Source organism: Puntigrus tetrazona, chromosome 3 (assembly GCF_018831695.1).
Source record: "Puntigrus tetrazona isolate hp1 chromosome 3, ASM1883169v1, whole genome shotgun sequence".
Taxonomy (NCBI): Eukaryota; Metazoa; Chordata; class Actinopteri; order Cypriniformes; family Cyprinidae; genus Puntigrus; species Puntigrus tetrazona.
Window position 1 is genome coordinate 7,725,529 of NC_056701.1, and position 20,031 is coordinate 7,745,559.

General features: G+C 40.0%; 1 protein-coding gene across 2 annotated transcripts in view; it reads right to left on the minus strand.

Moving 5' to 3' along the window:
• Positions 1-174: 174 nt before the first annotated feature.
• Positions 175-20,031, minus strand: part of aatka (apoptosis-associated tyrosine kinase a) — a 37,622-nt gene continuing 17,765 nt past the window's right edge. Inside the window, exons 3-14 of one of the 2 annotated variants that reach the window (XM_043235700.1) lie at positions 15,054-15,195; positions 11,431-11,510; positions 11,048-11,166; positions 10,778-10,865; positions 9,682-9,815; positions 9,278-9,362; positions 9,048-9,169; positions 8,325-8,474; positions 3,663-6,966; positions 3,386-3,530; positions 3,111-3,311; positions 175-2,661 (exon numbers count right to left, since the gene is read on the minus strand). In XM_043235700.1, coding sequence (XP_043091635.1) covers positions 2,633-2,661; positions 3,111-3,311; positions 3,386-3,530; positions 3,663-6,966; positions 8,325-8,474; positions 9,048-9,169; positions 9,278-9,362; positions 9,682-9,815; positions 10,778-10,865; positions 11,048-11,166; positions 11,431-11,510; positions 15,054-15,195 — 4,599 coding nt within the window. In that variant the 3' untranslated portion in view covers positions 175-2,632. Of the gene's footprint in view, positions 2,662-3,110; positions 3,312-3,385; positions 3,531-3,662; positions 6,967-8,324; positions 8,475-9,047; positions 9,170-9,277; positions 9,363-9,681; positions 9,816-10,777; positions 10,866-11,047; positions 11,167-11,430; positions 11,511-11,701; positions 12,084-15,053; positions 15,196-20,031 lie in introns of those variants that run through there. The other variant, XM_043235701.1, reaches the window with a different exon arrangement.

Below are 20,031 nucleotides of genomic sequence, written 5' to 3' on the forward strand. Positions count from 1 at the left end.
TTATACAGGTTCAAATGACTGAGATCTCCCTAAAAATGTGGGATTTTTGTGTCTTATCCTGCAAATGATTTCATTTTCGTCCATTTAACCTCAAGCTGGATCAACTAAAAGCGTGCTCACGAACTAGAAACCATACATATGAGGAGTCTTTAATAACCGTCACAGACACAAGGACAAACTATAGTTTGGTTTATTTTTAGAATAGTACAGTAGGCATGAGTCGTGAGGACATACGGTTCGACGTCTATGAGGCAGTAACAACAGACTTCTCCCTTCAACGCTACATTCAACGTTCAGTTCACTTTCATTTGACCTTTCTTTGGCAACCACAGCCAGCCGAATGAAGCACTGATATTCTGAATGAGAAAAAAGTACCTACTGCCGCAAGGTTTAGCACAGTATAAAACTCTTGAAAGGCATACAGCGAGAAAGCGAGGGTACAAGTGCAGTGATTGTGACTTACAGCATTGGCACAAATGTGTATGGGCTCCAGTGATTCAAGGCAGAGCATGACAGGTACAGCTGTACGTTACATTTAAACAGATCGTCGTGTAAAACAGGTCAAAGCTTTTCTCGGTGTTACACCTCAGATCATATAGGGACAAAAGACAAAATATATTGAGAGAAACTTGTAGAAACACATGAGGCCCACATGCCGTCTGGACCGTCTGAATTGTTTTTGTAGTATATTTTCGAACATCTATTTGTTATTGGATTTAACAAAAATAACACTTCTGAGACAAGGCATCATCACAGACAGAGGATCAGACCTGCAGGAGCTGCCGTTATTGTTCGTAACACATTTTGTTCACAGACGAGATGGTCACTCTCTTTCTTTCTTTAACTTGGTTATGTGTCTTTGAGTACCACATTAGTGAAGTATGTGACTTTGATAACCCGCTGGTTTATCCTGAAATCAGTTCCTGTAGCTCTCGGGTTCAACGCAAAAGTTATTCATGCCCAAGACTGATTGCTGTGATGGACTTGCTAAAGTTCTGATCCTGACAAGCACCAATAAACTTATGACCATCAGTACCTCCAGGGTCATTCCTCTTATACTTCCTCTTATTTTTATGCCCCTATCATATACTGGATGATATACTGAATTCAAGTTTTGGAGCACAAAGAATTGAATGTCTGAGCTACGGCTCCAAATATGGCAAAGCACCAATAGATGTATCATAAATGTAGCTTATTTCATTCATCCGAAGCCATACAGTAGCTTTATGTGAAGAACAGACTGAAATTGAAAGCTGTTTTTATAATCGATTGATAATTATAAACATATCACTGAAATTTTGCACTCATGTATTCAGAAATTGACGTCAAGAAGCATTATGACTGATGTGCATGCCAAAGTTTGGATGTTACTTTTTAAATAACAACTTAATTTCTTCTATTTTTCACGTAAAGTTACTGACTTCAGAGCACACAGAATGTAGCACATGAGCTTTCTAAAGTGTTTAAGTGCCTTGTATTTCTGAAGGTTTGAATTGCTGCGTAACAGGAATGACCCATGTGTGAGCTATCAAATACTGTGTGTGCATGCTACCATAATAGTTGAAGAAAAAATAGCTGGTTTATTATCTGTTCTCCTGCAATACTCTCATTGCTTCTCAGCACAAACAACTACTGTAATATATCACCGTCATCCATAAATATTTTGGATATTTTGATCTAGGGATTTAAAGATCTAAACAGAGAAGTGTTAATAAGTTAGTGATTAACCTGCACTTTTAATAAGATTAATCTTGATTTTGATGAAGCACTTGATTATGGGGTAAGAGATGTATAAAGATATATTATAGTCATTAATGAAAAGTGCAGGTAGTTGTTGTATGAAAGTACTTCAGCATTTAAAATAAAGCAAAACACTGTTTAAGACTGTATGAAGACGTTTAAGTGTGATGGTTTATATTGTTAATATATCTACTTTTGTACCATACCCTTAACACCCCTGAGCTAACGTTTAGTTAAAAGTGGTCAAATATAGAAAACATCACTTTTGAGCAGCTTGTAGTGAGCTGGCTCCGTCTAAAGAATTTTTTGCACCCTCAATAATAAATGTGGGTCTTTCTTTAATGAGGGCAGAACATATTGTAACTAATATTGTTTTTATGCAGCTCATTTGGTCAACCTGGAAAATGAGAAGCACTATGACGATTCTTTCAGACTCTAAACCACATATTGACAATATGAGGCATGACAAGCAAATGAGGAGAGCAGCCTTGTATCTATATTGTTTCCTACAAGTGTGTAAAAAATGATGATCTCAGCATGATACTGATACTGAATTGTGCAAATAAGTTATAATCTTCATACCTCATGTTCTAATACATAGATAATAAATATGTTGTTATACAGATCTCTTCTTCTGTTTTTATAACTGCTGTCCTCCAGAAACTGTCACTCATTCACCTTCTGTCTAGGAGCACAAAGGAAGGGATGGCTAATCCACTACTATATGAGGCACTGTGTCCAAACAGCATATCAGGTTGACAGGACCCTTTTGTCCAGCACGTTTAAAAGAACAAAAACATATAGCGATACAGGAGAGCCCACAGTCCGATGAGACCAAATCAAACCGTACGGGTTCTAAACACCTCTTCAATTAAATGGGTAAATGACCCCTTCACTCCTGGGACCCATTCTCACTGTTGCCTGTGTGACAAAAAAAGAGAAAGATTTAGTTAACTTTCAGTGTCAACCCTGCATACAGAAATAAACTCAAATTTAATAGCATTAGATCTGTTTCTAAACTGTAACAGCCATGTCTTTATGGCTCACACTGCAAATCTTAGTGCTTAATTCTGATTTATGCTCAGATTTATTTATAGTGTGGTCTGCTGCAAAAGCCAGTGAAATTTTGTGCAGGTAATATGATAAAGATAAGGATGTGACAAAATAGAGCAGAGATTTAAAAATTTTCTGATACGAGCCTTAATTTTTTGCTTGCATAGTGTTTGTAGTCATTGTAATGCTTATGAATTGTGACGCATCCAACTTCCACTGGTTACCTTTTGCAACTGCCTTGATAACCTTGGGTTTGTAAAATCTTTGCCTGCCAGTTTGCCTGCATTGTGAATTTATCCTATGTTAGCAGAACTGACCTCCAATGGAGTCCATGTCAGGGTCAGACACATGCGTAATGGAAAAACGAGAGACACTAAATCGGGAAAGCGGTGGTGCTGGTTTTTCATCTGGAGACTTGACAGGAGAGTTGGGTGGTGTAGTGATCTCTTCAGAGCCAGGTTCTGATGTTGAAGGGCTTTGAATCAATGGAAAATCATCTTGCCACTGAAATGCCCCACCTGTTTAGGGTGAAAGGCTTGTGAAATGTCACTAAATGAGAGGCAATTCCCAGGAATTGTTATTAAATACTCACTTTCTTCTGAGTTATCCCTTCCTGGTGATTCCTCAGGGGTAGTTACCCTATCCTGGGGCTGTGGCAACTCCATCTCTGAAGCTTGGCAATTGGGCTCTTCCTCCACAGGAAAGCTGTAGTCCCCAAGCTCACCTGTGGGGCTCTCCTGAAACAGAACACAGCAAGGCATAGGCTGTGAGTCTTATTAGCACTGCATAAATAAATGTATTTTTCTGAAATGAAAACAACATGTTACTTAATGCATTACCTCAGTACTACAAGAAATAATTGCACAAACCTGATCAAACAGAAACACAGTGACATCATCAAAGAATGACACCACTTTTTTCTTGCTCTCAAGCTCATCACAGAAGGACTGTGTTAGTATGGAGGGCATCTTGAGGAGGCTGCGAAGATGCCGTGCACTGCTGCGATCACTCACAATGACAGGCACCACAGGGAACTCTTCATCGCTCTCATCACTCTGCTCCTGTATGTTGTAGCTACGAAGTTCTTCATCAGACTCATCGCTATCCTCTGAATCCTCCTCATCTACTTCCTCTCCATTGCCCAGTGGAGCTGGAACATCTAGGTCTTCTGGCAAGACTGGAAGAATGTTCTCCAAGGATTCATCACGCTTTGGTTTTGAAAGTGCTGAACCTATGCCACCTTCCTCCACTGAATCTTCTATTTCCTCATTATTTCCATCTCTTGGACGCTCCGGATTGTCCACTTTATTACAGTCCTCTTGTTCCTCTGCTTGGATTATCTCCCCACTGAAGTCTACTATGGTAGAGTCTGAGCCTAGTGACTCTGCTGAGGAAAAATCTCTGGTGTCTCCATTAGCCTGCTCCTCCACACCTGAGGCCTCTTGTGTTGAAGAAGAGCCTTCAGACACTGTAGAAGAGTAGCATTCAGAGTTTGGTTCCTCTCCAGAGTGATCAGATTCCAGCCCAATGCCATCATCTGGAGTTGACTCCTTGGTCAAGCAACCCCCCATCTCTGGAGGAAAAGGCGAAAGCATAGATATCATTGGGACCGATGCAGGTGATGAACAGAGATTTTTATTTGTCTTTTTAAGACACAATTGTTTAGCATTAAGGACAGCACTGTTGTTTTTTGGAACAGATATGTAATTTCCCTTCTCACTCTCCATGCTACGTCCTTCTCTCCCAAATGTCTTTTCTGAATCTTCCTTTTCTGCTTTGAGATCAAAGGCATCATCCTCATCTTGGCGATTGAAGAACATGTGGACCCCTTCACTGGGGCTCTTGTCATTCTCCATGTCATAATCAGAAAAATAAGCAGAGTCTCTGTACTGATTTCTCTCACCAATCAGTGGTAGATGACTGCTGGATGGATGCAGGAGCATTACATTGATATCTTCATCTAGGTCCATCTGGAGCAACATGTCACACTCGTCTGATTCTATACTAGTGCTAAGGGCTGGATTCCCTTCAAGGTCTTTCAAGATAAACTCTGGGGATTCATTATTCTCTGTGTCATAGCCACTGTCTAAGGATTTTGGCTGAATGGATGTGTGGTAACTATCAGGGCTAAAGGCCTCACATGGACTGCTGCTAGAGGCAAGATTAATTGTGTCCTCGCAGTGTCTGGACCCAGTCTCTCTCTGCCGTGTTCTATGAGTTAGGTCAATATTGCCTACCTCTGCATAGTCCAAGGTATAATCTGCTAATACTCCAGAGGGGGTGTCCATGCAGTCATCACTGCAGTCATTAATTTCTACTAGACTGATACTGGAGTTGTCGTGCACCATTCTGCTGTCTGTCAAATGACTACACTCTGAGTTGGTCTTAGATAGATCTGTAGGACATGACACCATTTTTGCTCCAACTCCAGCAGAACCTTCTGTCCCAAGTTTCAGTTTTTGTGCAGGGGATATCCTTGTCTCAAGCAACACGTTTTCTTTATTCACTACCAGCTCTGTTGGAAGAGTTGATGGATTCATTCTATTGCAACCTCCTACATGGAAGTCTGATGTATTGTTTTTAATATGTTTATGAACAACGTTCTTCTGCCTTGTATGAATAGGCTGACTTTCTGTGACAAAATGACATTTGGAAGATGATTCAACATCCTGAGTACCTTCAGGGCTTAGATGTAAGTATTCACCACCCTCTGAGTCAGCGTGAGGTCTACTAGTGGTGGGCATACTATCTGTGGCTTCCATATATGAGTTGTCTTTGAGAGAATCAATGGAATTATATGTGCAGTTGTTGCTTGTCTCCAGCGTTCTTGATTTCAAATTTCCGACTTGAGAAGAGGGTGTTGGGTGACGTAAATCAAGGTATGCATCTCGAAAACCCACAGCTTGTGTACGATCGTTTAAACTGTTGTTGTTTGCTGAGTGGTTGGAGTTCCAATTAGTTAACATGTTCTGAGAAAACAAATCATCATCATCTTCTGAATCAGCACTTCCCCTGCCCAAAAGAAGGCCATCACCAGCATCAATATCAATGCTCATATAGTGGGGTCTGGGCACATTCTTTTGTAAGGGGCCCATCATGTCATAATAGGCCTTATTGGCCATACTTCTTTCTACAGTTCTCTGGTTAGACTCAAGGTATGGGTCACAATGTGCCAAGCTGGGACTACTAAGAGAGACTGAAACTCCAAGTGGGCTTTCCCTTACAACCTCCAGTCTATGGCAGAGGCTTCCTGACCCTCTTCTCTGCTGATAAGAGTCTGAACCATGCCCTCTTATCAAATGAACATCTGGCCCTGCTTTAGGGGACTGTTCGCAACGTAAATTGTGCCTGTCATTGGAAGAAAAATAAACTTCTGACTGGTCTATCTCTATAGAGCTTGGAACTCTTCTTTGAAGTGGCTCCATGGTTAGGCTACTGTCTGAATCATAATCATTACTGTTGGGTTCTTTAGCTGCTGACCAGTAGGTGTTTGGCTGAGACCCAATGGGGCTCCTCCTGCCTGTAGAAGACAAGCTGCTGTTGCTGGCTTCAAGTCTTGGGCTGTAATCAAGATTGGTGTCTTCTAAGTTGATGTTGCATTCAACAGGCTCCTCAATGCGGATGTAGTACTCACTACTTACTGAGGGGCTGTGTGCACTTAGCACTGGAACCACACCAGGATGGTCTGACTCATAGTAGGATGGAGAAACCCCAAGAGGGAGGCTCTCACCCTGGCAGCTACCCGTGGAATTGCTAAGAGGGTAATACACATCCTGGTAATGTGGATTATTCTTTCCCAGTGGTCCACTAGCTGAGGAGGAACAGTAGGGCTGCTCAGCTCGTGCCTGCTCCCATTTATATTCAAAGTTGAGACCCTGGCTGGTTTCAGTTACTGTCAATATATCATCCCCATTCTCAGACTGGAAGCTGTCTGTCATAGAGAAGTGTTCAAGCAGAGGAAATGAAGAAGAATTAGAAGAGGCTACTTCTGGTGCAGGTGTCCTGTGAGAGCTGCTGGAGCCCAGACTTGGCCTGAGAGAGTTCCAGCGCTTCTCAAAGTCTTCTTCAGCCTCGGTCACACCCTTAGCACAAAGGTAGCTTAGCAGGAGATGGACTTCTTCCACAACAGGCCTCTGCTCAGGTTGAAGCCAACAGAACTGCATTACTTCATACCTGCTCACACACACAACAGAAAAGCAAATATTTTAGACTATAAACAAAAATTTATGAGAACCATTATAAACTGTTAGAAAGTATTATAATAGAATAGGGACAAAAAGTGTTTTACTATAATTTGCTAATGCTTTATTAGCGGGGTCTCCAACCCTGCTCCTGGAGAGCTACCATCCTCTAGATTTCAGCTCCATCCACACCTGAAACAGCTTATAAAGATGTTCAGGGTTACATGACAATTAAAGTGTATTGGAACAGGGTTGGAAACAAAGTCTGCAGGACAGTAGCTCTACAGGAGCAATCCCTATTGGAAAAAAAAAATATGCTGGTTAGGTATGTTTTGCAGCATGGCTGCTGGTTTAAGCTGGTCCTTAGTTGGACCTAGGTTGTGAGCTGGTTTCAGACTGACGACTGAAGATCTGGAATATATTTTAGCATTCACTGGCTAAGACCTGCCCATGAGACAATTTGACCGACATGTCAAACAGCCAATCACAGTTTGTTTCATTTTAGCGTCACATTTCGGTGTGTGATAATGTTGCCACAATAACAGACTGGCAAGTAAAGCTCGGACACATTTTATTCTATGTTGCGAATGTTAAATATTTCATATACTTTTGAAAATCCAGCGTTTAGTTAATCCTGATAAGCACTGAGGCTGAGACTAAATCCTAAATTCTTAGCTCCTGCCCAGGACCAACTTAGTACCAGCACATAGCCATCTTAAAACAGCTCAAACTAGCGGCCATGCTTTAAAACATACATATCCAGCATATGCTGTTTTGGCGGTATTAGACACCAGCTCTATTATCAATGCTTTATTACATTAGTGTTATAATAGTACTTAAAAATGGATGCTAGTGTGGATGATAGCCAGAAACCCATTTTTGATGATTTGAAACATGGACAGTTTAGCATGATAGTAGCCTTGCAGTCTTAAAAGTAGGGTCATTGATTGTTTGGTATCCTGTGGGTAATGGAGTGGTATACTTTGTACGCATGACTGCTCTTGATTAAATGGACAATGATTGGAGTGTGTGGGGGTAAAATTAATGACTGTGCTTCCACGACTGGATAAATGTATGATTGATGGCCTTACAGAGGGGGAAATTAATGATTGAGCACACTGGATTTGAGGAGTATCGATTTGTTGGTCCTGCCAGAGGAAATGTGAATGACTGTTAGAGGCACCTGTGGGTGGAAGATATTGATTGCTTTACATGTATTTAAAAGAAAAGTGATTGGTGGGTGTGTCTCTGGAAGGGAACACTGATTGGTTTGGATGTGGGGATTGCGATTGGCAGGCATAAGGGGATGGGTGGCCCATAATGATGATTTGGACTTGTGAGACGACTCACCAGCGTTCACACAGAGGCACTTTCAGCAGGGGCTTTGGCAGTTTGAGCTGCTGTTCCTTTACAGCATATGTTAAAACCTGCCTGTCAGAATAGTGCCTGTAAGGCTGGTTACCCAGTTCAAACAACTCCCATATTGTCACACCTAGTGACCTGCAGAGTAAAAAAAAATTAGAACATAGAAAATTGTGCAAAAAGTCTGGAGCTTCATTTTCTTTCCATATAGCCTATGGTATGTCACAGGGCAGTTGTTCTCAATCTTTTTTTTTTTTTTTGCTGTTGATTATGCCTTTTTTATTTCAAAGTTTGTTGGAATTTACAGAGGATTAAGAAATCCATTTCAGCATATTGTATGTTGCAAATCTTCAATACCCTTTTTTAAAGGCGCTGAGCTTGTGGTTTGTGCTGAAGCTTGTCAAAGCACAGCATTATCTTTGAAAGCATGCCTTTCTTCTCTTAAACACGTTCTGCATGCTACTTTTGCATTTACCATTTTCAAAAATTGGCAACATACTAATTGTTATCTTAATTAAGAGTTAATCTTTGCGCTCAGGTGGTGTTTCTGTGCTCATATCATGGCATATTTTGTATATAAGTTTATCCTCCTGTAAAAACTATACAGAAAATCTTAATACAATAAAGACTGAAATATAATACAATACATTATTTAATACAAAGGTTGAGAACCTCTGCCAGAGTTTTTTTTTTTTCAGATTTATTTCTCACCAGACATTGCTGGTCTTAGTTTGGTCCACTACTAAGAGATTGCCATGGACTTCATCAATAAGTTCTGGGGCAATCCAGCGTAGAGGAACCCATATTTGATCTGCTGTCACATAATAGTCATCCTAACAAAGGGAAAGGATGCACTGATATTCAGTAAGAGGAAATAATGAGACAACATCAAAATAATAGCATAACCTTGGCTGCAATCATAAAAGCCTTCAAACACTCACCTTGTATTTACTGTGACTGAGGCCATAGTCTCCGATTTTTAACGCCAGCTCTGAGGTCAACAGGCAGTTCCTTAGGGCCAGGTCACTGAGAACAGGATAGAGTGGAGCAATGTTTGCATCATTTATAGTTCCTGTCATTGTCAAACTTTCATGACAAAGGGGGTCTGCAGTGTCACCTCACATTTTCTTCAAGGGTGACTTACAAATAATTGATGATGTGTGTTGAGCAAGGGGTTTTCCCCCAGCAACAAAATCACTGATGCTGGAGTCTATGACATGTACTCAGGCAGCACCAGGATATTGTTGCCAGGAGACACCAGAGCTGGACGTCCAGAGAGCGGCAGGGTGAAAAATAACAGAGAATCAATGTGCGGGGAAAAGGCCAAAGGTTAGTGGACCCTCACCTGTGAATGTAATTGTGTTTGTGAAGGTACAGAAGACCAGAAGCAATCTCGCATGCCATCCGCTGAAGGATCACAGGGTCGGGGGTCATTGAGTCTGCTGCCCGACAGCTACGGAGGTATCCTTTAACATCTCCCTGTATAAAGTAAACAGCATTCTTTAGAAACATAACAAGAACACTAATTTGTGTTATAGCGAGCAACTGTAATTCTGGTAACAATGTATCAGTTTGTAAGATGCACAATTTCTAATATGACCAGCAGAGGGAGCATTAAGCTGTTTAATTACCCTTATGCTAAACTCCATCCCTCTTGGATGCTCAAACCAGTCAAAACCTGATTTTACCTAGTGCGACATCTTTGTTGACCCTGGAAAAACATTGTGATTAGCAATTCAGATTCGATAGTTTTTGTGAAGTTTAGCCTTACAAACAATGTTTGGTACGTGAACATTATTGTCATTCATCTATTTCCTCTGGACGTGCCTTTTTCAGATAAATGTTCTCAAAAAATTGTAAAAATCAAGGGAATGTTATTCCTTTCTGTCTTGCAATGAAACAAGGCAATGCTGCTTTTATTAATTACATTGTTGAATGACGCCATAGGATGACTGTGAATGAGAAGTGTCTAATACCCAGCATAAAAGTGTTCCTGATGTCACTATTATACTAAAAGTATCCTGGGAACAAAGTTTAACTTTAATTTCGTAATATCTTTAATTTAAATCTACCCAAAGCCACAGATTCTCCATAGACTTACACAAGAAAAGAACAAAAGTTTGATTATACTCTATGGCAAGAGTTGCTAATCTCAGATTGGTCAACATTTTGAAGGCGTGGTTTAAAGAAGGGTCAGCTGAACACAACACCATAGCTACTTGTTCTTAAAATATGATGCAGTTTGTAGTTTCTTGTTCTCAAAACTATACATAGTAAATAAAAGCGGATGCTACTTCAGTACATTGTGTAATGATGGATATACTGTAAAATGCCAGTTCATGTCATGCTGATTTTTAGTATAGACTCCATTAGGGTCATTAGATCAACTCAGAGTATGTACTGAAAATGTTGAGCAAAGCGGCTGGTACTCAGTGGCTTACCAGGGGGCAATGCTCCATAACCAGCAGGTAGGGTGTGACTTCTGAACACTGGGACAGACACTGCAGGAGGGCTGGATGCTGGAGCACCCTGTGGGATTCATACACTCAAACATCAAAACAATGCTCATATGAAAAGCAGTTTAGTTACACATTCCAAATAAGAGCTATCCTTAATGTTTATGCCTCCAAATTAGGTTTACTGGCAAAAAACGGCATATATTTTAGCATGAACCATAAGACAAAAAGAGAGATAAGAGGAAAGGTGTGTACCGGTAAGGCTGAACCTCTTCCAGGAACTGCATCTGCTCTTGTACACTGGCACTTGCCTTTAGCTCCTTAACCACCACCTGAGTGGTACTGAGTCCAGCATTCACCTCCCCCAGCAAAACCTGAAAGCCAGCCCAGACCGTATATTAACATGGCTCACACCTGCCACCTGTGAAACTGGCAGCACTGTTTTTAAGAGAGTGAACACTTGGTGTGCAATTTATCTGTTAACTGTTTGTTTAACGGTAGCTCATTAAACTAATACAACACCATTTTGAGTACAGTCAACTGTGTGCAATATCAAACCCATAAGTATGGTGCTCAAAAAACAATGCCATTTTCTCAGCGCCACATTACAGAATTGTTTGTGTTATAAAAGGCCTCACCTTGCCAAACCAGCCCTGTCCCATTTCTTTGATGTAGAGGAGGCTGTGGCGTCCGAGATCTGTAGACTTTAGCAGCTGAACTGAGGGGAACAGAGAGAAAACATACATTCAGAGTTGGCGTACAAATAGAGGAACTGATCGCAACACGAGGAAAGAGTGAGCAATATCCAGGCAGGCACAACCACAAGAACCGTGGTTGTCTTAAACTGCCTCATCTAAGATTTAAAATGAAGGAAAGCTGTCACAAACTTAAGACAATCACTGGTCCCACCTCGAACTATCATAATTCAGCTTTCTTTGTCTGACAAGAAACTGTAGGATGAAGGTCCAACGTGGAATGAAGGAGCCGTTCTTCTCCACTTCCCCATGTCTCCATTCACACGCCAGGGGTTTAACCCTCCAAGCCCTCCGACAGCTGAGAAAGCAGCCCTGTCCGTCTTCCTTCCCAAAAACAGAGCGCATCTCCTGAGATACTGCACCCCACAACATTCCCATAATATTGGAACTCCAGCTGGAGCCAACTCAAGTCGAAGCTGGGGTGAACCTGGCGGCTCCTGCTGAGATCAGTGTTCAGAGTGCCAAGTGTCCCACCAGGATCTGGACGTATGTCCGCAACGCAGCTCGGCACATGCCAAATGCGTCTGCTCACGCAAGCAATGCCATGAGCACATAATAACCCTCGCTCCTCTGGCCCCTTCCCTCTGTCTGTCTCAGCAAGACTATGGGGGCAATTGTAAACAAATAAAGCACTGTGAGCAGCAGAAAGACCTCTGTCATTAACACGAGCCCCCCACACACCTCCTCCTGCGCTACCAGCAGGTCTCACAGTGTGCGTGTGTGCGCCTCACAGACCCATCCCTGTATTAATGCACTAAACTGTTCTCCTCCTCTGCAGCGTTCCAGAAGCTTCTCATTCCAGCCCCTCACACTCCCCGACACAGTTACATTGTGGCTTTTGTCCGCAGAGCAGCAGCGCCTGGTACCCCAGTACCAGCTCAGACACAAGGCCCATTCTCTGCTGCTCAGAGCCAGGATTGTCACAGCATTGACCCCCCCCCATTCCTGACACACAACTATCTCTCTTTTCTTCAGCAGACTTGAACTGGCCTTTTATATGATTTCTGTGGAATCTGTGAGTTGTGCATTCCCGTCCCACTCCTGGCATTCCCAAAGCAGCCCTGGGCCATGTTAAAAATGCATTAAAACGACGCACAACTGCACGAGAAAACTCAGGCTGGTCTACGATAGCACATTAACTAGGAGAGAAATTCTACTTAATGTGTCGACAGAAGACAAAAAATGCAGACGTAAATGGATAAGGGGATTTAAAAAGTGCTAAGATGAATTATATTATGTGAACTTCTAATATGGAAGAGAAAATATACATACCATACATCAAATTTTGTGATTTATGTATGATGGTGTTGATTCTGGTATGGAACTTAAACAGGGTTGCTAATTGAGAGTATTTAAAAACGTGAGATTTTACTACATCGTTTATACGTATTAGCAAGGATAGCAAAATATAAACAATTATTAAAGAGTGCTGTTTGGTACATTTTAGCTATTTTAACAGCTTCAAATTTGTCCAACAGCGATGCAACTATATGATAGTAGTTTTAGTGTTTTGAATCTTTTGTTTAAGTGTATAATGCAAAGCTGTTTTTTGAACAGATTTTATTTATAACAATTTTTTGTCCATGAAGTTCTAGATATCTTGATCTAATCAAACATGGTGGCTTTAAAATACAACTATTTATTTAGCTACATCACAACAAATTATTGCATAGATGAAATCTCATTTTATCAATTGCCAGACGGACAAAGCTAAATCCCACGTTTTTTTCTGAATTAAGAAGGCATTTCACATCGCAAAAGGAACAGAAGATTCCAATTTTATTTTAGGTTGACTTCATATTAGGATTTTTACATTTATAGTTATATAAAGCTTGTTCAATGACAAAATTGTGGGTTCAAATTCCCATGGTTTCTGAAGTGAGTTGAGGAACATGCATGTATCTCCTCTACATGAATGAACACAATAGAAATGTCTACAGTAGGCATTTTACGACCATTTTCTCTTTTTTTTTTGATTCTCCATGCCCAATCTCTTCCATACTGAAGCTTATGTCGCAGTCAATGAAAACCTGTAAATTTAGTTTTTTGAGTGAAAAAACACCAGGGACACTGGTATGTGGGGTTTTTATTCCATTGCATTCAGTCAAGTGTTAATTTCCGGCTCTTTGCATTAATACAACATGCAGGAGAATGAAGAGAGGGAGAACGGAAAGAAAGCGATTCAACCATGACCGAGCCCTTCTCAGAATCACGAGGGACTCAGTGCTACCCTCTCGCTCTGCAACACCTGGACCAATCACATGGCCGTAACCACGGGCGACGAACAGTCCAGTGGCTATTGGCTGGCTCCTAAAATTCTTTTGGCCAATCCCTGCCTGCGTTTCAAGCCAGCATCCCGCTGTCTCCCCCACCCTCCCCTGATGCTCTACGCAGACAGAGTGCGTGAGTCACAGGCAGAAAACCTGACTTTGGCTTCTCCCACCGCCAGCTTCCACAGTCAGCCACCGAGTGACAGGATTTGACTTGATGCAAAATCAAATGTAGTACATTCAGTAGAGTTGTATCATTCCTGAAGGACAGGTTAATGTTGTCTGCCTGTGTAAAACGTACTGCCATTATATGTCATTTTGAGTGGTAGCCAAAGTGTTGCTATGTAGTAAGGTTCTATGCATGTCCCAAATGGTTAAGTGGAAAATAACCCACATTGTTTTACAGGTATGATCTTTAGGACTGACTGTCCATGTTCTCATTTTAAAAGTAATAGTTGGATGCATTTCTTTAAACAATGTGGTCTTGCTGAATAAAAGTATTAATTTCATTCAAAAAATAAAATATGTGCAAAAGCCGTTCTAGGTTGCCTTAGAAATCAATATCTTTTAAAGAGATGAAAATCTACAGTTTATCTGGTTTTCGGACGCATCTGTTTCATATCTGTTGCAATATTGTTGTTAAAAACAGATTAATTTCCATCTGTACTCTCCAGTGCTTCCATGCATTAATAACTTCTTTTCCGTTCTGGAGTCCAGTTCACATGCATCCATCATGCCAGGAGTCTTCTGGGCCGGTCTCACGCGCATTATGCAACTGACAGATGTGTGTTCTGCTTCCAGAGACGGTTCGCTCTCCACCCCTCTCTACACTGTGAGAACATAAACAAGGCCACTGCTCTTTCTCCGGAACCATCCATACACAATGGGCACAGTCCTGTTCTTTTCTCTTCCTGTCACAAGGACAAACATCAGCGTAGTGTGGCACTTGTTTATTAATGAAGCAAACGCAACCGGCAATCTTCTTTGCGGTGCGTTACAGTGATGAGCTATAAACACCACAGTTAACACAGGCAGCAGGTCTAAGCTAAGCCGTGTTTTCCATTAATAACACACCTCCTCGTCACTGCCGCCATGAATCTCATTTCCTGTCCCTTGCATTTCATTGCATTGCATTGCACTTTTAATATATGGAGAAGAACGGTCAGTGCACCAGTCAAACCGTCTCCTTTTGTGATAAAAAAAATAAATAACGAACAAAATGATAGAAATTCTTACATGACTTGCTGGGCTGTTTAGACACAGGTAGTGAGACCTCGGTGAGGGGCAGGATATAAACCTCGGGGTCATTCTGGGAGCTGGGGGAGGCTAAAGTGGAAAGGTCAGCTTGGCCCTCCTCCCCATCCGTATTTTCAAACTCCTGCAGGGAACAAAAGCACACAGAGACTTCAAATAAATGCTTTGTATTGTAATATATTCTAAAATGCAATTTATTCCTGAATTTTCAGCATCATTACTCCAGTCTTCAGTGTCACACGATCCTACTAATATGCTGCTTTTATGATCAAGAAATTCTTATCAGTGATAAAACAGTAATACTTTCTTCAGGATTCTCGTGTGTCATTACTGTGTTTAATGTCTTTAACTGTCACTTTTGATCAATTTAATGTGTCCTTGCTCAATAAAATGATTCATTTCTTTTTTGAAAAGAAAGAAATGGCACAATTCAAACCCAAGCAGAATATTCAGACTGGCGTTCTTACATCAGCTCTATTACTTTATGCATACTGTGAAATTAATATGGAATTTTAACGGCCTCTTTGTCACAGTGTGATGGCTGATGAAAGTCTCTCTTGTGGGATTTTCTTTGCTATGAACGCTGGATGCCACATTTCGAAAATTGGGCAATCATCTGCTTGGACCCAATAACCTATCCAGCTCCCACAGCTCCACATGTTGGCGCATTCTCACACATTGTGACTACTGTTGAGCATCTGTGTTGGGGAATTGTAGTACTGAATCTGTGCCATAACCAGCATGAATTCAATAGTACACAGAACTACTTTGCATTTAAAGTGAGTAATATTGTATATTAATAATCAGTGTTCTAAATAAACTGTGTGTCTAAAGCTTTACACATTCATCACTAAATAAAAGCTTCTAGGAATGCCCTATTGCTAAATCTTACTGACGCGGTTAAAACATTTGAAAGATTTTTAAGGTGAAAAAAGCAGCTGCCTCATATTTAAAACATAAATGTCGTGATTAAAACTTTGCAAAAAAAAAGATACATAATCCACATCTGTTTGATGTTTTATACTTTTTAGCAAGCAAAAGGCCTTTTATTGTGATTGTAAACATGTCCCCCTTCAGGCTGTGGTTTTTGAGGAACGTTTATTAGTTAATCTCTGTCATCATTGCATCGTATTAAACTATACCTGCCATAAAGAATACAGAGATTTGAAAATAAAAGTAAGCATTTAATTTCATCTTTCTAAGATTAATGGGAGATAGAAAATGGCAAATTATTTTTATTATAGTCTGTTATACTCATGAAATCTCTTTGATTTAGATTACCATTACAAACTGAAATCATAATTGCATAGTTTTTTTTTTTTGCAATATAAATATCAGCAACTGCACCAACTTTTGCTCTACTATGAATAAAAGTAAGGTGTCCTTTTACTCCTTTATTTTGATCTCCATATTCTTCTGTAACAGACAAAACGTGACCCTGGATCACAAAATCGTTCATAAGAGTCAAATTTCCAAAACTGAGAATAAATAAGCTTTCAAAACATAACTGTGGTTTGTTAGGATACAACAATATTTGGCTGGCATACAACTATTTGAAAATCTGGAATCTGAGGGTGCAAAAAAAAAACCTTGGCTATTAGCAATGCATATTACTGTTTTAATATGGTGGTAAATTTACTAAATATATCCATGGAACGTGATCTTTATTATTATCCTAATGATTTTTAGCATTTAAAAAAAATCTATTATTTAAAATAAATTTTTGGCTATTGCTACAAATATACCTGTGCCACTTTTGATGAATTGTGTTCTCCAGGGTCACGTATGATCAATAAAGGAATGATGTATCAACTATGATTTAAAAAAAAAAACATATATGCAAATGTTTTTTAAATTAAATAAACATTCTGATGCAAAAGCCTCTATGTGCCATTTGAAATGTTCTTCTAAGATGAACGATTATATCAGGATTATAAATGTTCAGTTATTTCACTTTAAAGTTAATGCAAAGAACCTAAAGTGGACCTCAAGTGAAATTACTGAACCTTCGTTCATAAGGCAGCAAAAATGTATTTATATGCATATGTAGATATGTATATGTTAGTGAGTAGGTAACCAGTACTGTTGTTGACAGCAAGCTGTGAGCATCTGCTGTATGACTGTAATGACTATCTTGGACTGTCAATACAATTGAAATTCCAATTGCTATTAGCTTTGGCCAATTCAATTTACATTCATACAAGCCAGTTCTTCACTATTGTCCATGACTACAAGCCCTGTCTTTTCTCCGCCTGCATACCCTCGTATTCTTCGTCAGCCTTTTTACAATGGACGACATCTCTTACCTGCTGCCGTAGTACCTCTCCTATTTTAAGAAGTACGACATTTCTTTATGTAATGTTACAATTGTCCTCTGAAGAAAACAGGATTTGCTGAGTAAGGGAGAAAAAAAACAGCCATTTCTCTGTTTTTCAGGAATGGGAAGACCTCTATTTCCTGTTTTAAAAAATTAATGAATGAATACCACCTATTTATTTCATTCTTTTACTTGGACAGAAAGTGTAAACGCATACAGTTGTGGGTAGTTACTATTCGGTTTATAAAAAGTAGCCTTCTTTTTCCGTTTTAAACGTAAAACAAGCTGTACGAGCAAATCTATACTGACCCGCATCTGCTAATGTGGTGTTTATCATCAGGAGTGGACGTGGCACGGAGGCAAATTGATGCAATATCATTTAGAGCCACTTGAGGGTGCAAAGTAATTTACTTAATTCACACAGTCCATCTAAATATTTCATACTTCAATCTGTTATTCATGCATTATGTGTGCATTACTAAAGTGCTAACAGGACATATTTGAAGAGGAGGCAGCAGTTTATCTTTATTCACCAGCAGTCGATAAAAACTTTAATTTGAAGTGAGCTACTGGTTTTCTTGCTTTATGTGCATGGCGGGATAAGGAGGATAAGACGAGAGGCTGGGAAATGCTGACCTGGAACTCTCTGCCCTGCCATTTGTGCTCGCAGATCTCCATTATATTTACTCTGAAATACAGTGTATAGAGAGACCAGCAGCATTTATCTATACTCATTAAGTTTGGGGAAAGCATTTTTTATTTGTTCAGCAAGTGTTGACATAATATACATACTTTTACAGTGTAGTTATAGCAACTAACTAACTGTCCGAGTCAAACTGAACTAGTCAAATGTCTACTGACATATATAGATAGAAGAAAGTGTTCAGTTTGATTTTTGGCACAGGACGTTCGACCATCATGGACGGCAGCCATACAGTCAGACTCTTCCCAACAAATGCACAATAAGAAGCCCAAACATCTTGATGAAAAGTACGCCAGTGTGAAGCGGCCAACTCATTTCAATTAGACTCCAGCAATGGTTGTATCTCACTCACTTCACTGCACTGGGGAGCGAGGGCTGTTTCCCATTCAGGAAGAGCAGCTGTCTCGCTCCATCAGCAGCGTGTGCTCGTTCACAACACACACAATCTCACATTTAATACCAACACGACACATGTGAAGCCTGGATGGAAAGATGTGGCCTGGTCCCACATGCTGCAGCAAATGCCATCCGCTCCTTAATAATGTCAGTTAAATCTACACCTTTTTGTTTCTGTTCAGTTACGGAGCATTATTTGAGAGGCTTTGTCAGCATGCGTACAATTACATAAATATGATACGGTTCTGCCATAGCCGTAGTCAGTGTCGTAGTGTAGGGTAACGTGGTACATGATGAACTATTCAGAATTAAATTGCCTTTTAAATGTCAGCTCAGGTCCTGAATTTCAATTAGGATAGAAAATAGAATGCATAAATTCAAGGGGACTAAATTTTTTTATTTTATTTTTTTACATTTTATCTTTATTTTGATATAATTGCATGAGAGTAAAGTAATTATATTATATTAGAATTAGATTAAATTAGATTTATTCATTATATTATATGCTGAGATCAAACTATATTAACAATTTCCAAAAATATTTTGATTAATTCATTAGTTAAAATTAGGCACAACTTAAAGCTGGAAAAATGTGTTTTTAAATAAAAGAGTCTTTAAAAATCTTTTTTTTAAATTGGAGAACTCTGTATTGAATTATATTGACACTATTGATCTGTCATGCAATGATGCAGAAGAGAAGTAATGTTTAATTTTTTTAACTTATTTTGTTTTGTCCTGTGTTATATTATATTATCAAGGAGCTATATTGCCCATTTTGCCCGACAGTCTACATATTATTTATATAAAGATTTCAGTAAGGCTATGAATTCCTGAACAATGAAGAATATCATGACATTCTTGCTTTCCATTGCCTTCCTCCGTGGTCAAAAGGTACATGTTTGTACATAAAGAATTCATTTTGGTACCTTACAAGTACATAATAGTAATTAACATTCACACATTTGAACCTAACAGGTACAAAAGTGTTCCTATGGAAAAAGTGCCACCCCAGTGACAGCTTTTGTACCTTTATTTCTGAGAGTGTACAGGTCACCATGTTTTCTCTTGAATGGCCATACAAACACGGACAGACTTTCCACATGGTGGCATCCCTGTGATCTCCACAGAACACCAAATGCCATGCTAATTATCTGTGCCACTGTGACTTCCTGGACTAGAAGCACATTCACAGTCTGCCACAGGCAGCTCTGTGTGGGACAGACATGGACAAACCATCCACCCACACGCAGTCACTTAGAGCAGACGATCCTATTAAAAACAGACAGTCCAGGCAGCATATTAACGGGCTGTGGCTGTGTGCTGTGATGTGCCATTCTCCCACTGCTGCAGTGCATGAGCACATAAACAGCTCGCTTATTCTGATACATTAATCCTCGACTGTGTGAGCCAAACCAGATCTGATAACAACTTATCGCCGTCTGTTCATATTCTCTGTCAAACATCCACGTTCTCTTCTAATTTTGGTTCTTGCTGAGCAAAACCTATTTCTATTAGGCAGAGGCTTCAGCCACCTGAGCAGAAAC